At 44.4% G+C, this 11,974-nt stretch overlaps 3 protein-coding genes across 4 annotated transcripts; 1 reads left to right on the forward strand and 2 right to left on the reverse strand.

Moving 5' to 3' along the window:
• Positions 1-2,161: 2,161 nt before the first annotated feature.
• Positions 2,162-5,768, reverse strand: LOC120819237 (solute carrier family 2, facilitated glucose transporter member 11). Its single transcript, XM_040176451.2, has 2 exons — positions 5,701-5,768; positions 2,162-5,578 (listed from the first exon to the last, which is right to left on the reverse strand). Exon 2 carries the CDS (start codon positions 5,267-5,269, stop codon positions 3,656-3,658), a length of 1,614 nt encoding a protein of 537 aa, XP_040032385.1. The 5' UTR covers positions 5,270-5,578; positions 5,701-5,768; the 3' UTR covers positions 2,162-3,655.
• LOC120819239 (RNA-binding protein with serine-rich domain 1) lies at positions 5,636-9,126 on the forward strand. 2 transcript variants are annotated; one of them, XM_040176454.2, is made up of 7 exons: positions 5,636-5,859; positions 6,622-6,768; positions 6,970-7,128; positions 7,277-7,379; positions 7,746-7,899; positions 8,097-8,238; positions 8,375-9,126. In XM_040176454.2, coding segments are annotated over exons 1-7 (807 nt in total). In that variant the 5' UTR covers positions 5,636-5,857; the 3' UTR covers positions 8,475-9,126. The 2 variants fall into 2 exon arrangements, with proteins under 2 accessions (XP_040032388.1, XP_040032389.1); XM_040176455.2 differs by having other exon boundaries at positions 5,773-5,859; positions 6,979-7,128.
• Positions 9,127-10,502: 1,376 nt separating this feature from the next.
• cox19 (cytochrome c oxidase assembly factor COX19) lies at positions 10,503-11,493 on the reverse strand. The gene is made up of 3 exons (XM_040176456.2): positions 11,258-11,493; positions 10,997-11,108; positions 10,503-10,917 (listed from the first exon to the last, which is right to left on the reverse strand). Exons 1-3 carry the CDS (start codon positions 11,337-11,339, stop codon positions 10,824-10,826), a joined length of 288 nt encoding a protein of 95 aa, XP_040032390.1. The 5' UTR covers positions 11,340-11,493; the 3' UTR covers positions 10,503-10,823.
• Between the last annotated feature and the right edge of the window lie 481 nt (positions 11,494-11,974).

Here is an 11,974-nt window from a genome sequence, read left to right on the forward strand (position 1 = left end):
ATTCCAGTTGATTACATTACATCAAATATAATCATAACTGTACATTCGTATTATTCTATTACAGTTGCAGAATTATAGTGGTTTTACAATATTGTCATTACTTTATTGATTACACAGTTTCAGAATCATGGCTGTATTCTGGTGTACACTATATGCATTTTTATTAATTGTATGAACCAGGTCGTCAATTTGTTTCTAATATGCTACATATTCAAAGTGTTCATTGCCTAAAAGTCATTTGAGTGTCAATCGTGACCGACTGCTCCTGAACTCAGTTCATCCAGAACACCTGTGCACAGTTCAACATCGGAGGAGTTTCTCATTGCCTCGTCTCTCCAAGTAACGTTGGTAAGTGTTATTTGCTGGCATGATTAACGTTCTCTTTCCTTACATCTTGTTGCCTCATCTTTGTAATTTTAATATTTTACCAATGACAGTGTTTCTAAATATTTCATTTTGGTTTGTTTTACAGAGGCACTGGATTAAGGAAGCCAGCCGTTTGCTGCGGTCAATTGAAAGTGTTCCATAGCTTATTGTTGCAGTTTACCTTGTTCGTAATCATTTTATGATTAATTTTTTGTATTATTGTATACATGCGGCATATTTTTTTTGTTTTGTTCTTTGTTACAAACGTCTAACATTTTTGTCTTAAAGGCATCTAATAAACTTCAACCACTATGACCGAAATGAGTTTGATTGTCTTTAATTTGTGGGCAATTAAATGCAAAAGTATATGGTTATGAGTAAACGGTAACATTCTGGTATTTATAACACAAAAACAGTAATCCTATGGCAACAAACTAATCCAATATACGGCAACATACCGTATATTACGGTAGGGCACTGTAAATAAAACAGTAAGTTACTAGCGCCGACTGACAGTAAATTGCAGTAAATTCACAGTAAAATTGGTTTTAGTTTACGGTAACATACAGTAATCCATTTTACGGTAACATAGTGTAAAAAAATAGCGGTAAATTCCTGGTTTCCTTGCTGCCAGTAAGTTACCGTTAATTTACGTGGACAGAGTGTATGTCAGATGTAATAGATAACGTCAACCCCTTGACAAATAGTGGCCATCCCATTTCATACTTCTGCGGAGTCTTTTTAGTCGTTATGCTCGGCTGAGTCAACCACCTTGGGGCTGGATTCATATTTAACGGACTGCCGTGAGAGCGGGATGTATCTTTTCATTTAACATGAATAACACTGTTTCCAAATGCCAAACAGTACCCAACTGTGAGACCTACCACTTTGGCCCAGTTTTCCCTTGCTTGGCGAGTGGGAGTGTTGGTAATAAATGTCACAGTGCCCCCCTCAGTTGGAAAGGTAAATCCCTGTTTTTACTGTAAGTGAACCCCTAAAAGTCCTGAGGACTCATTCTAAAGCCGTCATCTGTGGTGATGACCACAGACGTGGCCTGGGATTAGTAGCCCGTGTTGAAAATATAAATGAAGCTCTAGGATATTTTCTCATGCATCCCTAAACCCGTAAATTATTTCTGATACATCGGCCTTTAACTCTTCATGCATGCTCCCCCATTATTTCCTCACTATCATTGCTCGAGGCTTTCCTGATATCAGCTGTTTAGATCAGCTGGGTTTCATCCAATAAGCACAAAGTAACAATGACATTGTTAGTCTGTCGCCTTACTGCTTATATATATAAAGAGAGAGAGACGAAATCTCACATATGGTTGCCTCTCTATCTTCAGTAGGTATTGATGTTTAGTTTTTTCTCAGAGAATCTCTTTCAAGCGGCTAAATTGAAGGCCAGCGAGGGAATAAATATGCAAATGTTACCTGGTGTGATTGTAACAGAAACACTGATAGTATTCTATCCAACACACACACAACCTGCACTTTTCCGGCCATGCACTTTGATATTAATCAAATTTTTCTCTCGTCTCATTTCAAACTGGGAAGACATGGACACATTACTTAATTATGCTGAAATGGTGCAATACAGTTCAGTGAAACGGCAAACTTGTCCCGTGGCCCCACTTAAGAGTGACATGTACTATAAATAAACTGCATTATATGAACAGTTTTAATAGGAGAAGGAGCAGTTGGATTGAAGTGCAAAGGAGCTACGGTAATGTGAATAAATGTGGAGAGGGCCGTTGAATTAGTCAAACTGAATGAATCACAAAGGAGACAATGGTTAGTGATTTGATTTTCATTGAATAAATACCATTGAATACATAGTTGCAATTTGCAAAATATAGTATCTCACAAAAATGAAGTTCAAGTGAAACACAGGATGTTATTTTACAGAATCCTTATTATTGGAGAATTGTCATCACATGCTTTGGACCAACATACAACAGCAATAATTTGGGTAGTGCAAAGATGCCAGCGTGCTACAGCAGTGCGTGGGTTAATTCCTGACATTCAACAAGAAAGGGAGAGTTCACTAGAAGTGAGACAGAAGATTTGGATCATTCATTGTCATAAAAAAAGCACCTTCAATGTTAAATAATAAATATGTGCAGCATCTTGATTCAGTCAACAACAAAAAAGAAAAAAAAGGGAACATGTCGAGGCCGTGACAGATCAACAGAAGGCCCACGAGAGCTGACAGCTGCTAAATCAAAAAGTGTCATCTCGGCCTGGGTGTTACATCTGTGAGTCGTGTTCGATATCATACATCTTCCTGTTGGGGCCCCGAGGGGAGAACGAGTGCGGTGCAATGACAATGGTGACAACTGCTGGCTGTAAGGAAGAGCTGCACCCAGGAGCAGGAGGACAAGGCAAACAGTTCCACGGGTGGAACAATTGGACCATGCTGTAAGAGGCACTAAGAACGTCTACAGTTTGGTTGATGCATAAATAACAACAAAAGCATGAATTAAAGAGGCTTGTAGTTCTGTGAAATTAACCGAGTGGAACGATACAAATGGAACAAGCCTGAACCAATGGGCCGGGCAGAGGTGTCCACAAAACCAGTGTATCATCAGATTACACAGTAAACAAGCACCGCTATCTAGCCGGTGCAGACTGAATTAGGACTGGGTCAACGTTAAATATACACCATTTAAATCCTGGCCGGCTCTGCCTTATTGTCCAAACCGCTGCCGGTTGACCGCTTTATACTGGTGTGGTGCTCGGACCAAGTCTTTGAGAATTCTTAAATAGTGCCAGACTTCAAAACGTCGAGAAAGACTCCAGCATAAAGTCGTGTGTGAGAGGGAGAATAAAAATAAGGGATGGTTTTGGTTAAGATCGGGGAAGGTTTCTCTTCAATTCATCTCTTTTTGACTTATGCAGCCATATACGGACCTCCCGACTCCCCCTGGAGATTGGGTGGACAAGTAGTTCTCAAGCTGCTCTCTGCAGAGAGAGAGGTGTTCAGCTGCTATGCCACGAAGGAGCCTTCATGGAGAGGACAGATTGTCCTGCTTTAGCGAGCGTCAATAGACTGTCAGGATGTGGCACACGCTGTCGATAATTATTATCAGAGGGTCATGCATGTGCATGTAAGCATGTTATGCATGAACAGAATACTTGCATTGTTTTAACTTAATATAAAACAAAAACAAGATTCAATTTTTCAATTTACGTAAACCGGACACTTCAGATTTCACATATGGATTCCTTTGTCACACTTAAAAGTGCATTACGAGGTGACAAAGGCACTTTTTTAAACTTTAACTTCAGTCCCGATCCTTCTGATGAGGGTCAAGCTCCTGCGTCAGCTGAGTGAAGGAGCTGGCTTTACCCAGCTGGTAGTGCTCCCGAACTGGCTCTTTCAACTGCATCTCCGGCCTCTCCTCCATTGTCGGCCTTCTCAAGCCATTCATCACGTCGAACTCTGCGGTGATCTCGGCCAGCGTCTTTCCCTTCGTCTCCGGTAAGGTGAGCCCAAAAAACACGGCCGACACCAGGCACACGGCCAAGAACGGCAGGAAGCAGTAGCTCCCCAGGGAGTTGACAATAAAGGGGAAGAGCATCCCCACCAGGAACAGGCCGATCCACATGCACGAGCCGGCCAACATGTACGCCGCCGGCCGGGCCGTCTGGTCGAAGATCTCCGCCGGCAAGATCCCGGTCACCCCCGCGGGGCCCAAACCGAAGCTGAGGATGTAGCCGAACACACACCCCATGCTGACGTAGGCCATGGCGGCCACGCCGCTGCTTTGGAGGATGAGCGCCACGGTGAAAACTACGGACCAGAAAGACATGAGGCCGTACCCTCCCACGAGAAGGTACTTGCGGCCCACGCGTTCAATCAGCAGATTACTGAGGATGGAAGCAGTCAGCTCGGACGCCCCCGTGCCTATTGTGATGTATTGGATTTTCTCTGGTGGGATCCCTGCTGCGAGGAAGATGTAGGAGGCGTAGAAGTAGATGGAGTCATTGCCGCAGAGCATCATGGCACTGCTGGCAGCCGTGACAGTTCGGATTTGGGATCGCAGGGCAGGATCCTTGAACAGAGACCAGGGCGTCTTGGCAGAAGCTGCATTTCCAGACTTTAAGGCAGCAGATTTCTGCAACTCCTGCTCCTGCAGCATCTCCTCCATCTCCAAGGCGGGGGCCTCCCCACCGCGAAGCCTGCCAAGAGCCAGGACGCACGCTTCCCGGTCTCCCCGGTCGATGAGAAGGTACCTGGGGCTTTCGGGGAACCAGGGCAGGGCGAAGAGCTGGATCAACCCTGGCAAGGCGTTACTGGCCAGCAGGTAGGGCCAGAGAGGCTCGGAACCCAGAAGCCCGGTGAGTCCCACCACCTGACCCAGGAAGATCCCGAGGGCAGTGAACACAGCGGAGGAAAAGGCCACGGCACCGCGGAGGTGTTTCGGGGCGCTCTCCCCAAAGTACATCGGCTGGACGTTCATACTGACGCCCGAGTTCACCCCCACCAGAAGACGGGCAGCGAGGATCATCTCAAACGAGCCCGCCGCCCGGGAGGCCAGCACGAGCGCGGCACCGACCAACAGAAAGGAATTGTTCAGAAGCAGCGAGTACTTCCGGCCGAAGCGGACTGACAGGGGACCGGCCAGCAGGGCCCCGAGCAAACCGCCCAGCGAGAAGGCCGACACGATGAGGGTCCACAACAGGGTCACCTGGGGCCCGTCCAGGCTGACCCCCCAGCGCTGCGTGTAGGTGTCGTTGATGAAGCTCTGGATGTAGGTGGTGGGGGCGTTGATAATTGAGATGTTGTAACCATACTGGAAGGTGCCTCCGATGGCGGCGGAACATACGGTCAAAGCGAGGGTCCCGGTCCAGCCGCGGGGTTTGCGCTTTTCATCAGGTTCTCCGGAGGAGTTCATCTGATCTTGAGACTTGCTGTTTCGAAAGAGAAGCTAACGCGCGTGCCCTTTCTTCCTTGTCCCTGCGGCGTTTAAGCACTAAAATGACCTCTGAATTGCTTCAAATAGATTGTGTAATAGATAACGTTCAGGGTTCATGATGGGGGGCATGTTAGAGCCGCCTCGGTTATAAAGTAACTGCTGCAGTGCGGTTGGACACATTGAGGAAGGGGGAACTCACCTTCTCTTGTATAAGCCGGTTACGTTTAGGTATTTCTACACCGCGTATGATCTCTCAGGCGAACTGTCAACCGCCAGCGAAGCACACACCTACCCAATGAAACAGTGCAAACAGTAACTTTCCAGCAGTGTTACCACGTTTAAGTTGGCTTTTACGTATTGAATAGTGGCAACAAAGCCTACACACCATTCGTCAAAAAGAGAAATATTACCCTGTCAGCCATTGTTGAGGGATAATTTGTCGGGCTCCTCGCAAGTCTTGGTATCTGCCTCTCAATGTCCAGTCATTTGATTGGTTTATGTCGACGTTAGCCTATTACGTCATCTCTATGCGACTATTGGTGTCGCGAGTGACAGGCAGGCTAAAATATGTGAGTAAACGCAACCATTTCCCGTTGCTTCCTTTTAAATATTGTATGCCGGGCCATTAGATTGCGTCGCTATATCTACAGGGTTGTATTACGTAAAACGTGTTTGTATCTTAACATTTTTGTTTAAATAGCAGCGCTGTGTATGGAGCCAACATTAGCTCACTCCCGTAAGCTAACGCTAACATGGGCAAGTGTTAACGTGCGAGCTTAACGTTATACCTTTAATCACCGATAAAACGTAACGTGTTTTCTCCGCGCCAAGTGAAATTACTGTAATCAACTTCAATCTCTTCTTTAGAGTATCCTCAAAAACATTCATGAAATCACAATTTGCTATTCCCCTAGTGTACGTTCTGTACAAAGCGATGCATTTACGTATAATCTTCCTTTAGGATTTATTCATGAGTACGAGTCAACTGAGCTTTCACATCTTGTTATCTTGATGCAAATATATTTTTGATTTGTTGTTAAATCTGCAATGGGCATTAGAACCAGTATATCTGTAACGTCTCCTGACGTGTCTTTTTGTCTTTTTATAGCTAAAACACAAACTATAAGAGTGATCATTAAAGTAAACACTCTGAAATGTAATATCCTAATGATTCAAAGTCGAGTAGCTTGAAGTCCAAGATAATATCCTGTAACGTTACCTCCTAATCAACAGTCAGTTTGAAAGTTATCATTTTTTTATTTGAACACATCAGATTCAACAGTTGTCAAGATGTCAGAAGTTGTCTCTGATGTTTTCTTCTCCTTCGACAGGGCGCCATCCCCAACGAAGAGGAAGGAGGACGACAAGAGTAAGCCGCGAGGCAAGGAGAAGTCGGGGGCCCCGAAGGAAGGCGCTGACAAGGGCCGCGGCCGAGACAAGAACCGCACAAGACGCAATGCTTCCAGCGGGAGCAGCAGGTCAGAGGCTGTTTTTCACAAAATAACACCAGCCGAGATTGAAGATCTGTGTCCCATGTTTTACTTCTAAGAATGTTTCACTGGATGAAAGCGAATTGACTTTAACTCAAGGTCAAGCGAGTGTTTATCGTTCCTATTTACTTCCGGACAGTGAAAGCTCAACGGACAAACCTTCGTACCCTAAACTCTGCTCTTGATTAGCTCCAGCAGCAGCTCGGGCTCCAGCTCCTCCAGTGGCTCCAGTTCCTCAGCCTCCAGCCACTCGGGCTCATCCAGCTCCCGCTCCTCTTCCTCCTCCTCGTCATCCTCACCGAGCCCCAGCCGCCAGCGCCACAACAACAGACGACGCTCCCGCTCAAAGTAGGGAATAAGTCATTTTGATTCAGTAGAGAATGTTGTACTTTTAATTATTCTCTCTCACTGTAGTCTGGGACGGATAATAATGTTCAGGATGGGAGCATTTCATTGAGGACTACAGAAACTGAAATATATAAATGTCCTTCCAAAGGTCCAAGTCAGCTAAGAAGGATGACAGGGAGCGACGGCGCCGGAGCCCCACACCCAAACCCACCAAGGTCTACCTGGGCCGTCTGACCAGAAATGTTATCAAGGTGAAATTTTAAGTCTCCATTATCCATACAGGCCTTTTCCCTTAAGGGTACTTTTTAGCTTGTATGAAAGGCAACAAGCACCAAATAGATATCTAGGATCAGGAAAGTGTGATCCTACTCACACATAATTAAGGAAATGAAGCTAATATAAGAATAATTTGCTTCCGTCCTCATTAACTAAGTGAGAATTAAGAGTTACGTAGAGCCACCAGGAAACAATTTGTGACGCAGTGAAGAGAAGAGCAATAGAAGAAATCCATGATTGGAAGTCTACAGGCTCCATCAGCTTGGCTCCATCCATGGGGGCTGAAATGCACCAGGCCTCAGAATGAGGCCCCTCTTCATACAAATGTGTCTGTTTTGTAGGAACACATCCAGGAGATTTTCTCCACTTACGGCAAGATCAAGATGATTGACATGCCAGTGAACCGCGTCTACCCTCACCTGTCCAAAGGCTACGCCTACGTGGAGTTTGAGACCCACGGGGAGGCGGAGAAGGCTGTGAAACACATGGACGGAGGTAGGAGAGTGGGGAGGAACAGAGCATTCTGGCGGAGCGATGATTGGTACCATGGATGAATGATTGTAACGCTGTGTAGACGTGATGAGGGGCTGAGAGGTTTGTTTCGGGCCCTTTGTCTCAAAATAATCTGCCTGGTTTTTAATTATTTCAAAACGCTTTTCTGTTCTTCATTTCTTGGATGTTTTCTGTTTCAGGTCAGATCGACGGTCAGGAGATCACGGTCACAGCTGTGCTGACTCCCACAGTGCGCCCTCCCCCACGCAGGATGTCGCCTCCCCGCAGGATGCCCCCTCCACCGCCAATGTGGCGACGGACTCCACCTCGTATGAGGAGGAGGTAAGCAGCGTGCACTGTAAATGACGCTGTGCGTTGTAACACGGCCTCTGTGCTAACTGTTGTTTGCCAAGACATTCACCGTATATGTACTTGTATATGTCATGTTCTTTGCAATCATTCTGTCTCTCTCTCCTAGATCTCGGTCTCCACGGCGACGCTCTCCGGTTCGTCGCAGGTCCCGTTCGCCCGGCCGCCGCCGGCACCGCTCCCGCTCCAGCTCCAACTCCTCCCGCTAGTGAAAAGGAACCCCCTTCCTCCCCTCTGGATCTGTGATGTGTCCTCAGTGTGACCGAAAATGGTCAATCGTGAACCATTTCATGATGAGGGCATGGACACCAAAATCCATCACGTGTCAACCTCATGGAGCCAAACTTCTACTGTGCTGCCGTCTATGTCCTCATCGCTGAACTAGTCTTTGAAAAATCCTGCAGTACAATGTGGCAGTCAGTCATTTCTGAAACCGTAAAAGTTAACCGTTGTCTAGTGCAATAGAATACGATAACTAAATTGCTGATTTGAAAAGGTGCTATTGGTCATATTTTAATTTGAAATCAGTACTTGTGTTTTTAAAAACCGTCCCCCTCTAACCTTCCTCAAATTACTTTCCAGCAGCATTACTGGTTATGGTCCATTTCAAGCGCAGCTAACAGTTGGCGCCATGTGTCTGCTCCAATAGAAACCTGAAATAGCTGATAGTCATATATCTTTAGTAGATTTGGGGGGTTATTGCGTCATCACTGGCACATCAGGATTTAGGTTCTTTTTCCACAGACCTTCTGATTTAGATGTTTGAGGTTTTTTAGTTTGACTTTGTCTGTTTTTCCCACACATCTTGTTTTGTATAGCTGGCTTATGGAGTGACAATAAAGTTCATGTTTTGGACTATCAGTGACCTGAATACATTACACCTTTTTTACACCACATCATTCAATACAATATCTTAAACTTTAACTATTTGTAGGGATGAGTATGAGCATGTTTTGCATTGCAGGGAAACTTCAGCAGAGGACTGTTAAGGGGTAAGGGATTAAGCCCCTTTACCTCTTCGCATGAAAGAGAGGAAGTGGTTTTCTTAAATGTTTATTTTATGACATCAGCTCTTCAATCAACCTCTGGGGGCGGGATCAGGCTTTGGATGAACTGCCATCACTTTTTATCACAATTCTGATGAAATAAGTCCCATTCGTAGACAAGGGCGCCCTTCTAGGAAACCCATGAACAAAATGTCAATATCTTAATCTTTTTTCCTTTCAAAATTGTAAATTTTCAAGGCAAAATAATACAAACACATTGCAGCTGTACTGCTAGTGAAGCTACTGGCACTGAAATACCAGGAGAAATTATTTTGAAAAAAATATTGATTGATTTTCTTTGCAGCTCCTGCAGGTTTATTTCTGCGAAAAGAAATCTCCACTGTGTGGATCTAAAATCTGAGCAGCTCTACAGGGACATTTTCAAATCCTAAAAAACTCAAAGGGATATGCTACTAATAAGCATTTCCAGTGTTTCCCAAAATGTCAACAGACCCGTAAGTGAGTTCCGACATTACAGCGTCCACACGTTGCTCTGAATACTGCAGATCGAATAGTTCCCGACCAAACCACAATCTGCTTTACCTCAAATCTGCAGTGCAGATATACCTGGAAATTGATTTGTGAAGAATCAATAAATAAATAAATTAAAAGACAGACTGGCACATTGTTGTTTGGGATATTTTGTAGGATTTACACGACACAAATAAAAGTGAGCAGGCTTTTGACACACTGAGAAGCCCGTCATTTAAATGCTTGAATATCACAGCATTTTATGCAACTAAAACTATATCCTAGTGAGAAATACTTTAGGTACTTTGGACAGCACTACTTCCTTTAAAATTACTTTTAAAGTTGTACTCTGTTTAGGTTTTATTGTATTATGCTTACATTTCTGTTTGATTGTAAAATGGCAGTTAGAAAATCTTTAGTTTGTATCGTGTTAAAAAAGAGATGTAAATTAGTGGTGTGGTTCCTGAGTTATTGACCGTTAGATGCTCACTCTGCATTACACTTTATTGGATACTTTCAAGATCAAAATCCCAAATTCTAAAAATGATGAAAACATGGCATTGTTATTGGATTTGGAATTCCACGTATATCTATAGCAGAGTCATAAAATAACCCACTTGTATCCCTGCTTGTTAGCAGGGAATCATCATGAAACAAATCTGCCAGCCGGTGCCACTATTTTGATCGTATCAAATGATAAGAGTCCATCTACACACCTACTTTATCTCAAATACAAAATATTTAATGACATTCCAAAACAGCATCTCCATATATTATATCTTATATACAAACACACGCAAAAGGACCGATACAATTAATCGGTTGTCTGTAACACACAAAGAGCAAAGCCAATGCGTCCTTTGGGCACTTTGTGCTCTTAAAAGCCCACATCTTCAGTCCCCCATCGTCGCAGCTCCACTCACAGAAGTCTTTGGCCTTAATCTGCTTTTACACCACTTTGGTGGCCATCTCGTCAACAACGGCCATTGCATGGTGGGCTTCCGCTCTGCTTTCGACCCCGGTGGGTGGTGGAGCAGCAGGTCAGGGTTCAGCGTCTCCGTCTGCTTGGCTGGGAGGAGGCTCCATCAGGTCTTTGAACCCCAGTTTGGTCAGAGGCTCCTGGGCCATCAGCTGACTGCAACATCACAAAGCAGAAAGGACATTAGCGTGATGAACTAGCCCCGAGTCACCAGGAGGCGGGTGACGCTTCTCACTTCTCCATGCGGCATTCCAGGTAGTCTTTGGACTGCAGGCGGCACTGGGAGTTGTCAAAGTTGTTGTCCCTCAAGCATTTCATGAACGTCTCCTTAAAGGCCTTACACTCGCCTGGAATAAGGCACAGACACGGATCGTGACGTTTGGTATTATTTCTTGACACGAAAGCAAGCTATGAGCAAGATAGCTTAGTCAGACTAAAACGCAAAGAACAGCGAGCTAATACGCATTAATGAGCGACAGTCGGTGTCCTAGCTTACCAAAATGATCCAGAGGGAACGCGCCTTTATCGGGAGCCCGAGGTTTAAAACTTTTCGACCCAAAATTCATGGCGGTGGACATGTTTTGTTGTGTATGTTTCTTTTTATACGATTTTAGAAGGGCCTAGAGTCTTCCTGGATGTATCCCAGCTACAAGGTCCGCAGCAACACAGTTACGTGACCCTGCTGTCGCGTAAATATGACGTAAGGATGCGTTTCAGTAAACAGACATCAGCAGTCGATTGAGTCGCATCGACCATTTTTGAATAAATTCCAATGCATTCATAGGGAAACAATCTCAACAAAAAATAACTATGAACTCAACTAAACGTTGGTTTCTTTTGTTATTTATAAACGAATTGTTTTGGGGCATTTGTTATCTATATTAAGGTGAAAATGTAACACAAATTCATAGAGAGAACAGAAGAACAGAAAAATAATCAATAACCCTGCGTAAATCGAGAGAAAGCTTGCTAACAATGCACTATACGACACAAGATGGCGCAATGATTCAAATATTTTATCAAGGAACATACTCACACGCACCATGATACGTACTGTCTCGAGAAATATGCCTATGCAATAATAAATTGCACTACAACATGTTTTAAATTTAAAATAATTAAAAGTCCGTATTGTTAGAGATAAAGACATTTTCATGGGTGCGGGATGCGCAATTAAATGTGTTCTTATTGTCTACCGCAGGATGTCTCACTT

Source organism: Gasterosteus aculeatus, chromosome 5, assembly GCF_964276395.1.
Source record: "Gasterosteus aculeatus chromosome 5, fGasAcu3.hap1.1, whole genome shotgun sequence".
NCBI classification, from domain to species: Eukaryota; Metazoa; Chordata; class Actinopteri; order Perciformes; family Gasterosteidae; genus Gasterosteus; species Gasterosteus aculeatus.